The sequence below is a fragment of the Ursus maritimus genome, unplaced genomic scaffold (genome assembly GCF_017311325.1).
Source record: "Ursus maritimus isolate PB19 unplaced genomic scaffold, ASM1731132v1 scaffold_14, whole genome shotgun sequence".
NCBI lineage: Eukaryota > Metazoa > Chordata > Mammalia > Carnivora > Ursidae > Ursus > Ursus maritimus.
Window position 1 is genome coordinate 8,044,118 of NW_024423786.1, and position 19,397 is coordinate 8,063,514.

The following is a 19,397-nucleotide window of genomic DNA, read 5'->3' on the forward strand; positions in this document are numbered from 1 at the left end:
GCAATACAGTCGGTTAATGCCCAAGGGCGGCCGAACTTACAAGAAGGTACCGTGTATTCTTATTACCACTTCAATTTTTCAGAGACACACATGTGCGCTTGAGAGTTTCTCCAGACCTCTGGATTCTCAGGTTACAAGGATTCTCAGGCTACAACAACTTAATTGTTGCCATCACTCAGAAATCTAACCAAACACGGAGAGCATAGGAGCTGGCTGAAGACCAATCACTTTATTTTCAGAAAGAGATGGCCAAAAGGGGCAGGGGGTGGGGGACACACAGAGGCATTCCGGCAGCACAGCAAACACAATCACATCAGCCAGCCAAAAATCGAATCAAAAACAATGCCCACCGGCTTTCGCACCCACACAAGTCGTGTTCCACTGTGTGACACACAGAAATGACCATCTTAATTCCTAGAGGTTAAAGGATATAGCACCTTGTGCTTTACCTTGGCAGGGAGGCCGCACAGGCTCGGGGACATCTGCTCAGTGCTCCCCCCGAACCCTCCAGCACAGGGCCAGTCAACTGCCGGTGTAGGCAGTACTGACGTCCAGGGCTCGTGGGCAAGGGGCTGCACAGGCTGCAGTTCGTTGGGGTGACAATAAAGCACTCTGAAATACTCAGTCCTCCAATTCCTCCAAGCAGGAGAACAAGCCACCGACTCCCTATGCTGGCAAACTGGAGGCACAGACACCCCGTGGCTGACACGTGGAAGGTCAACTGTGAATCAAGGCCTACTTCCCAGGCCAGTAACGGGTGTACTGGGGCAAGACAGAAATACCAGATAGGAAATGTTGAGTCCATTCCCTTTTCACTTACGAGGCTCAAATGCACCTTCCAAAAACACCTAGAGAAACCCAGCATTAAGGGATGGGTTTTACGACTTAAGCCTCTGGTCTCCAAGAAACAGACAAGGGACTCAGGGTGTCCCATCTCACCGTGGGAGCTCAGAGTAAAGGATCCTTTTGGACAAAGTGCAGAGTGTCCTCACACTTAACCCTTGACCATTATAACCTTCCAGGGCCTGTAACAGACCAGCAGGGAACAGAACAGAGCTTAGAACTTGATGACCCGACTGCTCAAAAGTCAAAGGAGAGGCTCTCACTTCCAACACGGAGAAAGGACACAGATGAGGCAAAGGCAAGGGAGAGCCCTGGGAGGGGACTGGAAGGCAGAGACAACAGGCCTGCTTGTTCTGCACAGCCCAGAGACCAGGGCTGAGTGGCCCCGGCATTGTTTGCAGAATTAAATTGGTTTACCACTCAGCCTGCGTGGGGCACACAGGGGGGCTGTCACATGGGGTGAAACAGAAGTATTCTTGGTCCAGTGTTCCAGGAGAATGGGACAAAAATGGAGAAACGGGCAGCTGGGACCCCCTGACAGCAGGGCAGGAGGTCGCATCTGCTGCAAACTGGACCCTTCTCAGTTTAACACAAGTGAGCTGCAGCCCTGGGGGCACCGGTAAGGAGAAACCCCTTCTCTGGGCTCCTCTTCCTCAAGGCCTCTTCCTTGAGTCCCCCAGTCCGTCCCAATCTCCATCGGCCAGGACTTCCCCAGACAGTGAGCGACCCCCAGCCCCTCCATACCGCTGGCAGTGGAACCAGTAAGGCCAGCAGCCGCGGCCTTCCACCCATGCCCAAGTGGAACTGACGTGGCAATGGGACAGCCGAACTGAAGACTCGTCCTGGGAAGGGAGGGGGAGGACTTCGCGGTGGCAGGACCATGCACCTCCGAGACGGGGCTCCAGCCAATGTCCCCCAGAGGAGCTTTCCCACTTGGGAGTTCATTTTTAGAACTGACAACCACCAGGAGCCAAGTTACACACCCACGTGTGCTAAGATGAGGAGGAGGGTGTCTGTGAAGACTGCTCAAAACCGCAGGCTGCGGAGCACGGGCATCGGGACTGGCAGACGCGCTGCACCACCTCTTGGCCTCTTCCTTCTCCACTGACCGCCCTGGGTAACCCCTCACTGGCATCCTGCTCCGCTGCACCCCACCCCACCCACCGGCCCCAAGTAGAGCCTTATGACGGGACTTCAAGGCAAACATCCTGTCCTGCTTTTCTCCGTTCCGGTAGGCTCTCCAGACATCTCCTTGACCTGGGACCCATCTTCAGTCAGGCCACTGGTTGTCCTGGAGGGGTGGGAAGAGAAAAGGAAGACGGTCCCAAACCAAGTTCACTCAAGACAGATCAGGCTTAATGCTCACTCTATGTTCACATTCTCTACAGTAAGAAAATGCAGAGAAACCTATTTTTGTCCTGATTTTTAAAAAACCTATAATGTAATTTTTATGACCTCTTCTCGTCTGACCTTTTCCTCCTGACTGCACCGTCTCTGCTTAAAGATTGTAGAGGCGGCTGGTGTTCTCACGCAAGGTGGCCAAGGTGTGAGAGAGTGGCTGATCTTTGACCCTCGCAATCTCTCGAACTGTATGCAAGGCCAGGCCTGGGTGGGCGTACTGGCAGAGGCTTTTGGGAACCTGGAAGACATCAAGCATTCAGAACATCACTGTGCCTTCTGCGCACAGCCATGACACAGATCCCCCTCCCTGCCCTTCCCCAGCAAGGACCTCTTTGGGGCTGCCCTGTAGAGACCCCTTTACCTGCAGGTGCAGGGAGAGTCCTAGTCATGGGGGGCTCTGGGTGAGCAGGGTCCCACGCTTCCTTGGACTACCCTCTACAGGGTAGGGCTTTGCACTGCCTGGAAGAGAGTGGTTACCCTTCAGCTTCTCAGACCCCTAGACTTTTGGTTTTGCAGAACCACAACAAGGAGACATCTACACAGCCAAGGGTGAGACCTGGCAGTCACTGGGGCTCTGGCCCTGCCAACCTTGCAAAGGTGACCAGCCCCCTCCCCCCCCCCACCTCAACTCAGCCTGATGACACCCCTACCTGTCGGGGCAGGAAGTAGGGAGCGTCCGTTTCCACGATGATCCTCTCCAGCGGGATCTGCTTCAGAGCGTCCCGGGCCTCCCAGGCGGAGGAGTAAGTCAGGACTGCGGTGAAGCCCACAGACATGTTGGGGAAGTGCTTCAACAGGGGCTCGATGACTGGGTAGCTGCCGGTGAAGCAGTGCCTGGTGGGGGGAAGGGAGGGTTTCCAGGTCAGGGCCCCTCTCACAGCTCCCTCTGCCCCCACCTTCCCTCTCAAATTCTCTTCTGTGGACAAGTTCCCAGAAACACAAAGACTGCATCCAAGGGAAGGACTCCAGTCACCAGACAAGAACTGATTCCAACACAGTAAGACTCAAGGCGACTCTTGGGTCTGAAGCTCAGCAGTCAACCCATCATAGCGCCAAATCCCACACAGCCACTTCAAGCGACCCCCACGGGGGAGAGAGAACAATATAGGGACAGGGTACGCTTGTAACACAAGAAGAGAAGCAGAATTAAAGGCTGTGGCCCCTCCAAGATCACAATTACAATAGGTACAAATTATGTTTCTGCAGTCAAATGGACTGGAAGGAAAGAGAAGAAGGGAAGATATTAAGGAGTGGGGCCACAGCGGAATCTTCTCTGAATTTGGTAACTGTTCATGTTCTTAGTACATTACATATCGCCAACCGATCTGAAAATTCATGGCTTCCTCCAGCCACAACACTTCACTGAGCCATCTTAGCCCTGGTTTACCTGCCCCCCCCCCCCATGAGATTTCCTTCAAAGCCATCCCAAAACAAAGCCATGAGACACCAACCAACCCACCCCAGAGAGCCAAGGGATTATACCGCATCTCTGGCCTGGGCTACCACAGTCAGAGAGGTCGTTCTCTCTGGCCGGGCACCTGAAAGGCAGCAGTCTGGCCTGATAACCCACCACCTTCTGCTGCCTGTCAACACCTGGTTTGGGTTCTAGACTCCATTTTTTTGTTTTTTGGTTGGTTTTTTTTTTTTTTTTTTTTTTTTTTTCTTTTTTCCAGTTAACCCATCTCACCCATCTTGAAAGAACCAACCCAGGCACCAGCTCCTGGCCCCTCTCCAGCAAAGCTAAGCTAATGGCCCCTCTTCTGGCTCTTTATGCCCACCTCGGGCCTGTGCTCTGCAGAAATCACCAGATGACTGATATGCCTCCCACAGCTGCTCCCGGGGGCCCTGAGCCAACGCCCGCGACAGGCACACGGCAGGACATCAAGAGTTTACCACACCGAACTTAAGAGCCCCTAAATACAATTAGGATTAAATACAAACTGAATTTTAATGCGGGGGAAATGAACTTTCAGAAAAGCAAAGAATTTCTTTGTAGGTGCCCTGGAATGTTATCTGTGCACTAAGTCACAGCACGTGGCCTCTCCTCAGATCAAGAGCCCTCATTTCTGAGCACTCAGACTCCATTTTAGCCTGCCACCAGGGATGAGAGCCATGGAAGTCCCCTTCCTGCTCACCGGTGGTTTGGGATATTAGCTCAAACCATATAAAACTGCCATTTTGTAAGTAAAAAATGGTCAGAATCAGAAATTTCCCATGGTTCACCTAATAATCTTTACAGAAGATACTACATCACAAAGACCTAATACTATCATCTTCTCCTCACTGAGTTTTCCTTTTTCCAACTAACGTCCTACACAGAAGGAAGTGTTCGTTTCATCCGCCCACCGAAGCTCCAGCCTTCTAACCTATGGATCTTGTAGTCTGAGGGCACAAATTTTTTCATGATGTTCAGCAGATCTTCGTCAGCTTCTCGGCAGTGGATCACCAAGGGCTTCTTCAGAGACACAGCCAGCTGCAGCTGTCTCTCGAACACCTGGGAGAAGGCAAAGGGACACGTGTTAGAGCCACTTCGGCAGCCCGTTACGCCTCAGAACACCCAGGCCACAGGCACCCGCACGGCCTCCATCTCTGCAGACTATGTCATGTATTGTAACAATGGCCCGCACTTACGGGTGCTTACTACGGGTAGCGCTCAGAGCGCTTTAGGTGTCTTATTAACGCGATCCTCACAAGCACCCCAAGGTAGGTTACTGCTGTGAGCCTGCCATGCGGTCCAGAAAAGGAGGCTCCAAGGGAGGTCAAGTCCTCTGCAGCTGGCAAGCGGGGGCACCACAGTTCCAACATGAACCCAGGCCTCCACTTGGCAACCACTATGCTGTGCCCACGTGGGGCTGCAGGCCAGGGCTCAGGAAAATGAAGTTCAACTTACATGCCCTTCCCCTCACCGTCCCCACCTCTACGCCTACTCCCAAGAGGTAATCACCTTCTACACATTTTCCAAAGAGCTGTGTGTACACACGCACGTGCGCGCGCGCACACACACACACACATACACCTGCACAATACCTGGATCTCAGAAGGTGCTCGAATGTTTTAAAGAATGGAAATTACATATTTTCTCCACTTCTTTACTCAACCAAAATCTGATATTCTTTTAGGTGAATACCTACTGATAAACTACCTTCCATTTTTTAACTTTTTTTTTTTTTTAAGATTTTATTTTTAAGTAATCTCTACACCCTACATGGGACTTGAACTCAAAACCCCAAGATCAAGAGTCACATGCTCTACTGACTGAGCCAGCCAGTCTCCCCTAACCTTTTTTTTTCCTTTCAAAAAACAAAACAAAACAAAAAAAACTCTAGCCACTTTTAAATCACTAGTAAAATACACAAAGTGTTAATAATTTAAATGAAAAAGGGTCTAGGACTTCTTTCCTCTAACAGGTTCAGCTTTAGAAGAACCCAAGTATTAACTCGTTATAAACAAATGACTTCATCTTAAACTACATGCTTCCATGAGTAGTTCTCAACTGTGGAATATAACGCATGTTTGCATTTTTAACATAAAATACGATACTGCCGGTACTCTGAGTCCTGTGATGTTCACCTGAGAACGACACTGTCACGACTGATGCTTGTGCTACCTCTTCTCCGAAGAGCGACACTGAGCCAGTAAGAGTTCTGATGTCATTCTTGTTTAACCTGTGTTTTCAGCAAAAGGAAAACAACCACAGACACCAAAATCTTAGAATGCTTGGTAGAGGCTTTAGAGATGGGCTAGTTCCAGTACCTGCAGCTGGACCTCCTCCTAGCACATCTGCCCTCCACGGACCCCTACAGAGGCAGGAGGTTAACAGAAATTCTTTTTTTTTTTTTTTTAAGATTTTATTTATTTATTTATCTGTCAGAGAGCAAGAGAGAGGGGGAGAGGGAAAGAGAGCGTGCACACACAAGCAGGGGTAGCGGCAGAGGGCAGAGGGAGAAGCAGGCTCCCTGCTGAGCAAGGAGCCTGATGCGGGACTTGATCTCAGGACCCCGGGATCACGACCTGAGCAGCAGGCAGACGCTTAGCTAACTGAGCCACCCAGGCATCCCAAGTTGCAAGAGGTTCTAATTCCAAGGCTTAATTTCTGCTTCTAAAAAATTCTTCCTAAGGGTAAAACTACAGCCTTAGGGTAGACTACTACACAGCTGTTAAAAGGTATATTTTTCAAAATATATTTGAAACCAGAACCTTTTCACAAGGGGAAAAAATATTCAAAACTATTTTTTTTTGTTTCCTAACTTAATTTTTAAAAAGCATGGACACACAACACACATTTCCTTGCTTCTAAGACAGGACCTTGTTAGACATGCCGCCATTTGTCCCTTGCAATCCTACAAGGAACAAAGACATTAAAAATAGTGTTTGAGGGGTACCTGACTGGCTCAGTCGGTTAAGCATCTGCCTTTAGCTCAGGTCATAATCTCGGAGTCCTGGAATCGAGCTTCATATTGGGCTCCCCGTTCAGTGGGGAAGTCTGCTTCTGCCCCTCCCTCTGTCTCTCCCCCTGGCTCATACTCTCTCTCACTCTCTCTAATAAATAAATCTTTAAAAATATATATATAGCATTTTGTAAAACATCCAAATTTCAAAAACATGAAGACAGGAGAAGACCTGACAGGAGGCAGGACCGCGTGGCCGGGCTGGAGCTATCTAGGGCAGCTGTCCTCACCGGGAACCCAGCTGGCAGGGAGCAGTGGAGAATGACCAGCATAATTACGCCTCCTCTGCCCGCATGAGCTTGGGTTTCCCACGGATCCGTTATTTCCAGGGATTCTGAGCCAGTCAGTCTCTCCTGGGGGTGGCCCGGTGACTCCTGCACACCTATTACCCCAATAATTAATTTCAGTCGAACACAAGAAGCAGCTGGATCAGCCAGCCCAGGTAGGCAAGGCCAGTCCATCCTCCCCGGCCTTTGAAGCCCAGATACCAAGAGATTCTGATGATCATACTGGCTGGTGTGTGCAACGCATAGCTGAACTATCCAGAACCTAACTCTGAGGAGTCAAATAGGAAGTTAAAGAGTTAAATCCAGGGGCGCCTGGGTGGCTCAGTCAGTTAACCGGCTGCCTTCGGCTCAGGTCGTGATCCCAGGGTCCTAGGATAGAGCCCCGGGGCTCCTTGCTCAGCGGGGAGTCTGCTTCTCCCTCTCCCCCTGCTCATGCTCTCCCTCTCTCTGTTCCTCTCAAATAAATAAAATCTTTAAAAAAAATTATTAAATCTATGAACACACAGATAAGCAAGGAAAAAGTTATCAGAGGTTCGCTCTGAGTAGCAAAATAACTACTGATTTTTCCCCAATTTTTCTGCTTTCCTCTATTTTCCAAACCTTCCAGAAAGTATTAGGTAACAGAAACCAAGTTCTCTCTAGTGATGCCAGAGCTGGCACCCTACCACTTCACCAGATCAGCTTTTCTTCTTCCCTTCACCAGGTAAAATATTCAGCAGGAACACACCAAGAACTTGTCAACCACTCAACTTTTAGGCAAATGTAACTCAGTGCAGACGTCCAACTAGTACAGTTGCTAGGTACCACCCCTCTCGCTCTGGGGCCTAAGTGTATATTTACATCAAGAATGTGGTACCCGTTTCCTCAGTCCGCCTGGGAGTCTTTAGTGTTTTGCAGAAATATCTTATCTTCCATCCTCTACAGGGAGTGCTGCCCTACCACTGCCAGCAATTTCTTTCCTCTGAATCCCTGTTTTCCGGTCCTGAGTCCCATCTCACCAAGCCAGAGGATAGCCACAAGATTTTACTCATCACTCTCTGTGCTAACTTCCAGTTTAGTCTGTGGTGCAGCGTGTCCCATGTGCCTCTATATGCAGATCTGATGCCATAATAATTTAATCAAGGGAAAAGTTACTGTGAAATACTCGGCACAGTTCCTGGCACACGGCAGGCATTCTATAAACACCATCTACACAATTAAACACCATGCTCTCCTCCTCCTGCCAGTGGCCTCAGGGCATCCGGCATCCATTTCTCAACTGTCCTCCTGTCCACACCACACCTGCCTTGAGCCAGAGAAATAAGCCAGGAAAGCTGAATATTAAAGATTTTTTCTCACTTTCTTAAAAATGTTTACTAGGTTTTCAAATTTAGCTATATTTCCATTCACTTCTGACAAATATATATATGACCACCTCAAGCCAGAAACTGCAAGCTTCCTAATATTAACAGTGAAAAGGAACTCTGGACAGGCAAGAGGTTGTATGAATGTGTAAGACAAAACAAATTCTGAATAGAAACACTACATTAGAAACTCATTAGATAAAAGAGAAAACTGGAAACATTCACACAAATAAAATCCCACCTACCTGTCTGAAAGTAGATCAAGTCAAAATTTTCCTGTTCCAAATTTAGTAACCTTAACAGGTCCTAGAAAACCCATCTTAAAGAGGTCCTTCCAGGGGCAACTGGGTGGCTCAGTCAGTTAAGCTTCTGCCTTCAGCTCATGATCCCGGGGTCCTGGGATTGGGCCCCACATGGGGCTCCCTACTCAGCAGGGAGTCTGCTTCTCCCTCTCCCTCAAGCCTTTCCCCTCCCCCCTGCTCATGCTTGCTCTCACTCTCTCAAATAAGATCTTCTAAATAAATAAATAAATAAATAAATAAATAAATAAGATCCTTCCGATACGAACACCTGAAATTGTTTCTTATGTAAATTAACTGTTAAGCCTTGCTCGCCCATTGGTTGCCATGGACAACTGTATTCAAACTGGAATCTCTGTCTCCTAAAGGTATATAAAGATCTAGAGCCTTCTGCTTTGTCAGGAGAGTACCACACTGTCACTGAATTTTCTCTTTGGTCAAGGGAAAATTAAGAAACCTTTTGCCTCTAGAACATTCCCTCTCTTAATTCACCATTAACCGCAGATGCCAGTAGCGATGGGGCACAGCATCAGTGCACAGCAGAGGTTGACCGAGCTGTGCTGGGGACTGTGCCAAAGGGAAAGCCGGCTTGCTAAATTCTGCCCAGGCTGGCATCCACACACCCGCTCACCAGGGCCTGGAGCATACTGGGCATGCAGACCCAGCCTACCAGGCAGCAGCAGGAAGCCTGCACACAGCAAATTCTACAACAAAACCAACCTGGCAGTGTGAGCAGGGACAAGGTGGGAGGGTCTTTCTACTTGCCGTACTCCTTCCCAAATCAGAAACTTTCACTGAAATGCTGGAACCTCCCTTCCCCTGCCAAATGTCCACGCTCGAAAAATACATTATAAGATGGCAGTAGTTGTCATCTCTGGTGGGATGGGAAATTCTCTTCTTTACAGTTTTGTATTTTCCAAATATTCTGCTATGGGCACACTTAACTTTTAAAACCAGAATAAAAATATAGCTTAATTAAACAAACATAAAACTGGTTGTTTCCCCAAGAAGGAAGGAAAACAAATGTCTTGCCACATATATCATTAGCCATAAGATGTCAAAGAGTAACTATCCCCCTCTCCTACATAATAAAGAGTATAGAAATAGTTGAAGTATTTGACAAGTGACATCTTGATGGTCTGGACAAGAGCAATTATATTTTTAAGGGTTCTAAATTCTCTAGATCCAAAAGTAGAGAAACATTTATTGTTAGGTTCAACAACTGACAGAGGAACGAAAACTGCGAGCAAACCACGGACAGCCTCATTACCTTGTGCTGTTCTGGAACAGGAGTGGTGCACTTATACGAGTAATCCAAGCCCATTTCCCCAAATGCCACAGCCTTGGGGTGCCTTAACGCTTGCAAAAGATTTCTCTCTTGACTCTCACTGTAGTAACGTGCAAAATGAGGATGACAGCCAAAGGCTCCCCAAACCAGATCCTCTTTTAACAGCTCCTCCCACAGGCAATCTGTCAGTGTCCGAGGATCACAGAAGTCAGAGATGCAGCCCTGAAATTCCTTAGGGAAGGAGCTGCTATAAATTTTTCTGAACTTGGTGAAGGACCCTTTGAAAGCCAGCTTGGAATACAGCATGTCCAAGTGACAGTGGGTGTCAATGAAACCCTCCTCCGGGCCTGACTCCCGATGGTTCCTTGGCAGGGAGCTGGATGCGTGTCCGCCGCAGGGACGAGGTGGCGCCTCCTCCTGGAGCGCTCTTTTCTCCTTCCCCTCTTCTTCGGAGCTTCTGGAGAAACGAAATGAACGGGAGTTCTGGGATCTGCCTTCCTCGGTCACCTCCTGGTCTCTGGAGGTGTTCTGGGAGCTCCCTGCAGAGTTAGGGGAATAATCACTCGGGAGGCCCCGACTGCTCCTCCCTGACTGCAGCGGGTCACTGCTGCTGCTGCTGCTGCCCACGGAGGGGTAACCAGAAGGCTTGGGGCTGCTGGTCCAATAGCTGGCGTAGTCACGCCACGGACTACTGTACAAATGAGCCGGGTACATGACATAGTCAGTGGAGAAGGCAGAAGGCTCTGGAACTGCGGAGAGTTTCAGCGAGCTGGGCTCCTCCTGAGAGAATCTGACAGTGGAGACCTCATCCACGTCAGACCAGTCACTTCCTGAAGAGGTGTGCTCTATCACCACCTCCCTCTCCTTAGGCTGCAGAAAAGAAAACAAACAATGGGTGAGCTCTCTGGTGTGAAGACGGCCTCTCATACTCAGTCATCAGCAGGACAAACTCTGCCTTGTTCTTCCAGCCACGGTGAAAGCTCTGCATTGGTTCATTAGCTTACTTTGTTGCCTGGTTTCCTTCAAATTTCTGTGAGCCAGCTTACAGCTATAAGCAGTCTATCGGGTTCAGGGATGAAATTTGTGACCAAAGCGTAGAACACCATCCTTAGGGGCATCTGTGTGGCTCAGTCGAGAGTCCAACTCTTGATTTCGGTTCAGCTCATGATCTCAGGGTCACGGGATCGAGCCCTGTGTTGGGCTCTGTGCTCAGCAGAGAGTCTGCTGGAGATTCTCTCACCCTCTGCCTCTGCCCCTCCCCGCTGTGCACACGTACACTCACTCTTTTCTAAAATAAATAAACAAATCTTAAAAAAAAAAAATCCCTAAAGGGGATGCTATACCTGTACTCCCTTTCTGAATGATCCCTTTGGGAAAAAACTGCTCTCTCTAGAACACACTGTGTACTGGGGATTTTAAAGAAAAGCAGCACCCAGCATATCTCGTCTCTAACATTTCAAATGCAAAACCACACCATCATGGGTGAGTTTAAGATGTGTCTGCAAATTCTCCTTACATAACTGCCCATTGAGAGGTGGGGTTTGTGACCCTTTCCCTCCCCCTTGAACCTGGGCCAATCTAGTGACTCGCTTGTAGCCACCAGGACACAGCGGCAGGTCAGAACAGCCTTGTGGCTTCCCCCTGGTTTTGTCAGCTTGCTCCTCACAGGGAAGTCAACCACCAGGGAAGAGGCCAGACCACCCTGACACCCACCATATTCTAGAGAGGTCACCTGTAGGCGCCAGCCTCAACTGCCAGCCATGTGAGTAAGCATCTTGCCCATCCAGCCCTTGCCAGGCTTTTGGAGTGTCAGAAGCACGTGAGAGAACAACACCCTAACCCCCAAGCAAGACCTGCCCTGTCTAGACCTTTCTGAATTCCTCACTCACAAAATTGGGAGCAAACTAAAACATTTAATTCAAGCCACTGCATGGCAACGGTAAATGAACCAACCAGCTATACATTACTTTAAATCAATTTAGCCCTGCTAGAATGGAAGTTTTCAAGGTCAGGAATTTTTTTCTTCTTCACTCATGTCTCCCAGATACCTACAACAGTGCCTGGCATACTGTGCTCACAAATATTTGATGAATTAATTTGTAGAATAAATGGGGCAATGGCTCCTGAATTTAGCTTCACATCAGAACCAACTGGGGACTTTTTAAGGTTACCCCACGCTCATCTGTGATATTGTGATTCAACAGGTCCCCAAGGACTCTGTATTTAAGTCTCCATGTCACTTGGATGCAAACGAAGTTTGAGAAATACAGTAAAAACACAGACCTCAATTCATGCAAAATGACTGTTTAAGGGCCCTTGTTTCTTTTGGTTAACGAAACCATCTATACCCACAGGGACCAGATGGCTTGAGCAAGAGGCCTTACAGAGCTCTTTTCCTAAAAATATTTGTATAAGCAAATACAATTCGCATAACGAAAAATTCACTACGAAGGCGCATGATGGATAAATTAATTACCGCCTTAAAATGGGAACAAAATTTTTTGTCTCTACTGTCTGTATTAGCCATCCATACCACTACCTACACTCTAAAAGGAAACAAATATTGGTGACAACAATGTTAATGAATTATAAACTTCACATATGATACTTTCTTACTTCAGATTTTCTTCCTGCTACTCCTTTTCTGAATAACAAAAATATCCAAACAAGAATTTTTTCCAAAATGCAAGATAACTTAAATTGCAGCACATTTATAATTTAATCTGAACTCCTGAAGCTGGGTGACGGGCACCTGGGGGAATTATTAACACTAGACCATTTACTCTGAGTATGTTGGAAATTTCCCATAAAAAGCTTTTCAAGGGGTGCTTGCCTGACTCAGTCAGTGGAGCATGCAACTCCTGATCTCTGGGTTGTGAATTCAAACCCCACATCAAACAGAGAGCTTACTTAAGAAAAAAAAAAAAAAAAAAAAAAAAAAGCTTTGGGGCAGCTGGGTGGCTCAGTCCGTTAAGCAACTGACTCAATTTCAGCTCAGGTCATGATCTCAGGGTCCTGGGATGGAGCCCTGCATCAGGCTCCCTGCTCGGCGGGGCATCTACTTCTCTCCTTCTTCTATCTGCCAACCCCCCAAACATGCACGCACTCTCTAAAATAAATAAATCTTAAAAAAAAAAAAAAAAGTTTTTAAAAAGTTAATCTCTAAGAAGAAAAATCCTTCAAAAACCATCTTAATTATGGTGGAAATTTCTACCAACCCAGATAATTAAAAAACACAGTATTGCCAGAGCTTACATTGTTTTCCTTTTTCCAATAAGACATACTAGAATCATCACTTCTGTATATGTGCACCTCAAAGTTAAAACGATTCTCACATACAGTAACATGCAACTACCACCCTTGCAATCCAGCTCTTGAAAATTCTACCTTTTTAAAATAACAAGTTAACCTGGTTAAAATTATAGTAAGTACACAGAAAGGTTCTGTCCCCAAAAATAATCCCTCATAAAAGAGGCATCATTTTTTTTTAAAGATTTATTTATTTTAGAGAGAAAGAGAGTGAGAACAGGGGTAGGGGCAGAGGGAGAGGAAAAGAGAATCTCAAGCAAACTCCCTGCTGAGCACAGAGACTGTGGCAGGGCTTGATCCCAGGACCCGGAGATCAGCACCTGAGCTGAAACTGAGAGCTGGACACAACCAACTAGACAACCAGGTGCCCCAGGAGGCATCATTTTATATCCAGTTCTTACAAAGTCTCCTGTTCTTTTATGTGAGGAGGACAAATGGCCCCAAAGAGACCTCAACCAAGCTAATGCTGGATGCTTACAGGAAGGTTCCCTACTTCCCTTTTTCCCTTTTTCATTTTTTAAAGAAGGGGCAGGGTTAGGCAAAAAGATGTACCAGATTTAATAATTATTCCTAGGGGAAATGACCTCACAGTTCGGCTGGACATCATTTTTAACAAATCTTTTCAAAATCACTTCTTGTTTTTTAAATAGCACTTTTAAAAAGCAATACAGGGGGTGCCTGGGTGGCTCAGTCGGCTAGGTGTCTGCCTTCGGCTTAGGTCGTGATCTCTGGATCCTGGGATCAAACCCTGGGTCCGGCTCCCTGCTCAGCGGGGTCTGCTTCTGCCTCTCCCCCTTAACCCCCACTTGGGCTCACTCTCTCTCTCAAATTTTTAAAAAATAAAAAATAAAAATAAAAAGCAATACAGTAGGGGAACCTGGGTGGCTCCGTTGGTTCAGGGTCCACCTTCAGCTCAGGTCATTATCTCGGTCCTGGAATCACTGAGCCCACACCGGGGTCCCAGCTCAGAGAGGAGTCTGCTTCTCCCTCTCCCTCTGCCCCTCTCCACCCCGTTTGTGATTTCTCTCTGCTCAAAAAAAATAAAATCTTTAAAAAAAAAAAAAAAGGCAATATGGTTAAGTGATTACACATAAAGAGATACTGGAAAAGTACTTGAGAGACCACCTTGAGTGGTACCCAGGTGGAGGAATAGGGCAACACAGGACCAGGTTGGAAAGCTACTTTTCACTAAATAGCTTTTATTTTTTTATTTTCGAGACACGAGAATATTATTTACTCAAAAAGTAACCTGAAAAATAATTGGAAGTTGCTACATGGTAGCAATCCCAAAATGCACTTCCAGAAAAAATGAACCACAAACTGCCTGAGTGTGACAGGAACAGCTATTGGCAACTGGGGACAAATTTCCAGGGACAGAATTATACACGGATTCAAAAAGTGCTACATCTCATCAGCACAATCTTGGCTGCAGAAAACTATAAGACAAATGTCCTATTTTTTTTACAATGGAAAAATTATACCACGATGGGAGGGATGAAAATCTATAGGGACTAAGAGACTTGGGAAATTTAGAAATTGCCACATATGGCTTTTAGTTGGATACTGTTTCAAACAAATTAAAAATATCATGAAACAAACAGGATTATTTAATCAATGACTGGACCGTTGATGTTATTAAGGATGCTGTATGTGTGTATGTGGTCTAATAAAATTGTAATTATGTTTTTTTTTTTTTCCCTAAAGATCACTATATCTCTTAGAGATTCACAATGAAATATTTAGGGATGAAATGATACAGTAATTGGGATTTGCTTCAAAATAATTTGTGGAGTGGGGAACCAGGCTGGCTCAGACCACAGAACATGTGTGACTCATCATTTCAGGGTTTTAAGTTCAAACCCCATGTTGGGTATGGAGCCTACTTTACTAAGAAAAAAAAAAATCATGGAGAGAAAAAAAGACAAGATTGGCAGTGAATTAATTGTTGAAGATGAGTGACAGGTGTATGGGTAATTTTCTTAAGTGTTTTAAATTTTCCATAGTAAAAAGTTAAAATAAAAATAACTAAAAATTCCAAATCAGAAGGAAGAGTAGATGACGTCCTCTAATTGCTTCCCAAAGTTCTCTATCTTCCAGGGGTATTTGTTTAAAAATACCAATTCCCACGTCCCATCTCAGACCTGGGTCAGATTCTCTCGTTTTTATTATCAGGGAAGGTCAGGAAATCAGGCTACATGACTCAAAAGGAACTCCAGGGGCAACAACGATCATGTCAAAGACATGTGAAAAGTTCCAATAAAATTATCTAATGAAATGTGAGAATGGGGAAAATGGCAGAGTGGGGAAAAAATATGAATTCAAAAATGCACGTGTAACTAGAAATACATGCCATAAACAGACTTAAAATTATGTCATCTAAGTCCCTGAAAGGCTTATTTTTTTTTTTTTTAAAGATTTTATTTATTTATTTGACAGAGACAGAGACAGCCAGCGAGAGAGGGAACACAAGCAGGGGGAGTGGGAGAGGGAGAAGCAGGCTCAAGGCAGAGGAGCCTGATGTGGGGCTCGATCCCATAACGCCGGGATCACGCCCTGAGCCGAAGGCAGACGCTTAACCGCTGTGCCACCCAGGCGCCCCACCCTGAAAGGCTTATATGGTCAAGTTGGCCCAGAAAAGGTTTTTGGATTTTCTTTTTGAGAAAATGGGACACTACCTATGTTCGTGATTGCCTTACAGTCTCACCGATATGGTAAAATTTTAAGTTACATTTATTAAGGTCCTACTATACACTTAGGCACTGAGCAAAGTATTTTCATGTGTCAGTTCAGGGTTCTGCCAACTGTGGCCCACAACCCAAATCCAATGCACTGCCTATTGGTGTGAACAAAGTCTCACTGGAACACGGTCAGGCCCGTTGCCTTAAATGCTGTCTCTGGCTGTTTTCATGCTACCACAGCAGAGCTGAACAGTTCCAACAGAGGCCATATAGCCCACAAAGCCTAAAATATTATCTGGCCCTTTACAGAATAAGTTTGCTGGTCCCTTCATTTGTTTAACCATAATAAGATTTCAAGAACTCTAACTTCTTACACAGAAGAAACTGGGGCTCAAAGAGGTTAAGTGCCTTTCTCACAATCACAGCTCAGGTGGCCAGGACTGGAGCCCAAACTATCTGATCCCAACACTCAGGGCTTACCCACCATATCCCGCTGCCTCTAAATATACACCTAACGAAGACAATCTAAATGTCCAGCCTGACGAATAGGAGTTCGGGTGTATAAGTTTGGGAAGTTCGTCCATACAAGGGGAATTATACGCAGCCCAACAAGAGCAGGATCAATATCAGACAGAAAACGCACCCATCAGAGAGTTAGCAGAAAAAGTAGGTTACAAAACCTACTGTTCTTGGGATTTCCAGTTATATATAACCCATGTAGTTTTTGCCCTTCCTACCAAAAAAAACCCTTTAAAAATTATAGGAAATGGGGGCACCTGCGTGGCTCAGTTAAACGTCCGACTCTTGATTTCAGCTCAGGTCATGATCTCAGGGTCGTGACATTGAGCCCCGCACTGGGCATGGGTTAAGATTCTCTCTCTCCCTCTGTCCCGTTCCCCCACCCTCTGTATGCATGCTCTAAAGAAAAGAAAAGAAAAAAAGAAGAAGGGAAGGAAGAAAGGAGGGGAGGGAAAGGAGGGGAGAAGAAGGGAGGGGAGGGGAGGGGAGAGGGGGGAAGGAAGGAAGGAAGGAAGGAAGGAAGGAAGGAAGGAAGGAAGGAAGGAAATTATAGGAGATGACCTGAAAAGGCGTAAACCTACAAAGAGAAAGCATAAAGAAAAACAGCAAAGCGAATTAAATAAAAATCAGCTGCTAGAAAGTAGATAGATGAATGGTTATTGGCTAAGCAGATCACAGAAGGCCTAAGCCTGCAGTGAGAAAAACCCAGAATCAGGCTGAGTCACAGTACAGGACCCCCCAAAAGACTCAGGAATTGGAGGTAACAGACCTCTGAAAAGAAGGTGAAGCTGAAGATGGAAACAGGAGAAGGAGGTGGAAATCTGTGAAGTTAGGTCCCGAGATCCCTGCTCCCATCCTGTGCAGATGGGTCTGTTTCCCCACCCAGCAAAAGACACGGTTCACACTTAGAAAAGCTGAGCCAAGGAGCCTATGGAATAATCAGGAGCAATGGACACACAATCAAGAGTGACAGTCCATCGCATGTTGGACAGTGAGAACCCAGGTACCTCCCTCAACCTGACTCTCAGAGCAGCACCAGCCAGATGTGTGCCTCCTATGTGGGGGAGTGGAGCATTTCTCCCAGGGAGTACTTCTTCTGAAGATGAAGCCACAGATCCAGTTGGGGCCCCCACAAAATTACCCAGGGTCATCAGCCTATGTTGAAACCAGCAGTTGATAAGCCCATCCACACACTTAGAACTTCAATCAGCTTTTTAAAATTCCATCTTTAAACACATCTCAGTAGAGCCCTACCATAAAAGATAGAAACCAAATACTTAAGAAAAAAAAAGAAAAAAAAAATCAGAAGGAAACTCAGAGAAAAAGTAGTGTAGAAAGTAGAAGGAAACGTCAAAACAAGCCTATAATATTCTCAAAGAGAAGGCATGAATTCTCAAAGAGAAGGCACGATAACCTCAAAACAAGAACAAGATGCTCTAAAAAAGGAATACTCAAAACATTACACTAACATTCTTAGAAAGTATGTCAAAAATGGGGAAAAATATTATATACACTCATCTTAATTACTCATAAAGAAAGCAAAAATGAAAGAAAACAGGAAAAAATGGGAATTCTAAGGAAGCAATTAAGGGAGGTACACCTCCAAGAAGAAAAATGGGATTACTTATTTTAACAATATCGAGGAGAATTTTATGGCACTAGCAATCTGGGGATGAATTAGTGATAGGTACAGAGAAAACTAAAGGAAAAAACAAGGCAATGATGATCTCCAAGGAACATAAACTGTGCGAGAGGAAATGTAATCAGAGTATACGAGGTGACTCCGCTATGAACGTGGTAATAATAAATCTTCACGAGATTTAGCCAGAAACTGTGTGACAACAACACAGGGAGCTGCTAGAAGGAGAGGTCACAGGTTCATGGGTATGGTCCTGCCGAAGTTAGTGTGGAGAACTAAATTCTCATCTTGTAAGTAGGCAGTCCACAGATGTCTACAACTCGAAAATCAATACACAGTGCAAGATTATTCAGAAATACGGAGGTAAGTACTAGAAGAAAGAGCTAAAGAGATTCAAGGAGCGTCCATTAAAGAGCGTAAAGAGAAGCAGAGATGGGTACAACAGAGGAATGCTTCCTCCTCCCCCACCCCCGTCATAAACTATGTTAAAAATTGCTAGTTTCCCTCCAATACCGTTCTTTCCTTCACGAGCAATAAAAGTGATCTGGATATAAGTCTCCCAGATGAAAGTTAATTTCCAGAGTCTCTTGCAGCTCAGTGTTGGCCAGGTTTCTAGATTCTCGTCAAGAGCTAAGCAGAAATGATGTGGACAACTTCTGAGTCAAGCTCTTGAAAGGGAGGGAGTGTATTTTCCTCTTCTCTCTTCCCCTTTCTACTAGCTGGTATGTCAACGTAATATCCTCAGGGGCCTATCCGAGCAGCCACTCAGACCACAGACGGAGACTGGGTTGACACACAGCAAAGCATCACGACAGATGGCACCAGGGTCCCTGACGCTGTGCAGCCCTCCTCCTCAAGCCAAACTTCTATTTTCTTTAAGTCACTGTTATTTTAGCCTTTGTTAAGGGAAGCAAATACATATCCTAACGAACATATAAATTCTAAATTGAAAGAAAAAAAAAAAAGATAGCACTGGATTGAGATTTCTTAGTAACTCTGAAAGGTGTTTTAGAAAAGAACCACCAGTTTGTCCTGGAGTCCTCGGTAAGTGCTGTGCTGCTCTTAATGGGTAACACTCAGGATTAAACTAGAAAGACCAAATACATAGCAGTGAGAGAATTAAAAACCCCATGCTTGGTGTAAGCTCGACTCACCTTCTGGCTTTCTAAATGAGAGTCAGAGTCATCCAAAAACTCGAGGGCTGGAGAGTGCTTGTCAATGACAGTCCTTCGGTCACCAGCTGTCTCCTCGCTGGGTCTCTCCTGAGGGTCTATCACCACTCTCCTGTCGCAGAAGCTGCTCCTCTCCGGGGCAGGCTTTTCGTCCTCTCCTCTCACCTCCGG

The 19,397-nt window shown here is 46.1% G+C and overlaps 1 protein-coding gene across 2 annotated transcripts in view; it reads right to left on the reverse strand.

Moving 5' to 3' along the window:
- Positions 1-214: 214 nt before the first annotated feature.
- The window catches only part of TATDN2 (TatD DNase domain containing 2), a 27,659-nt gene continuing 8,476 nt past the window's right edge, over positions 215-19,397 (reverse strand). Inside the window, exons 4-9 of one of the 2 annotated variants that reach the window (XM_040628465.1) lie at positions 19,209-19,397; positions 9,892-10,779; positions 4,611-4,738; positions 2,895-3,078; positions 2,314-2,482; positions 215-2,134 (exon numbers count right to left, since the gene is read on the reverse strand). The exon at positions 19,209-19,397 is cut by the window's right edge and continues 306 nt beyond it. In XM_040628465.1, coding sequence (XP_040484399.1) covers positions 2,342-2,482; positions 2,895-3,078; positions 4,611-4,738; positions 9,892-10,779; positions 19,209-19,397 — 1,530 coding nt within the window. In that variant the 3' untranslated portion in view covers positions 215-2,134; positions 2,314-2,341. Of the gene's footprint in view, positions 2,135-2,313; positions 2,483-2,605; positions 2,704-2,894; positions 3,079-4,610; positions 4,739-9,891; positions 10,780-19,208 lie in introns of those variants that run through there. The other variant, XR_005834524.1, reaches the window with a different exon arrangement.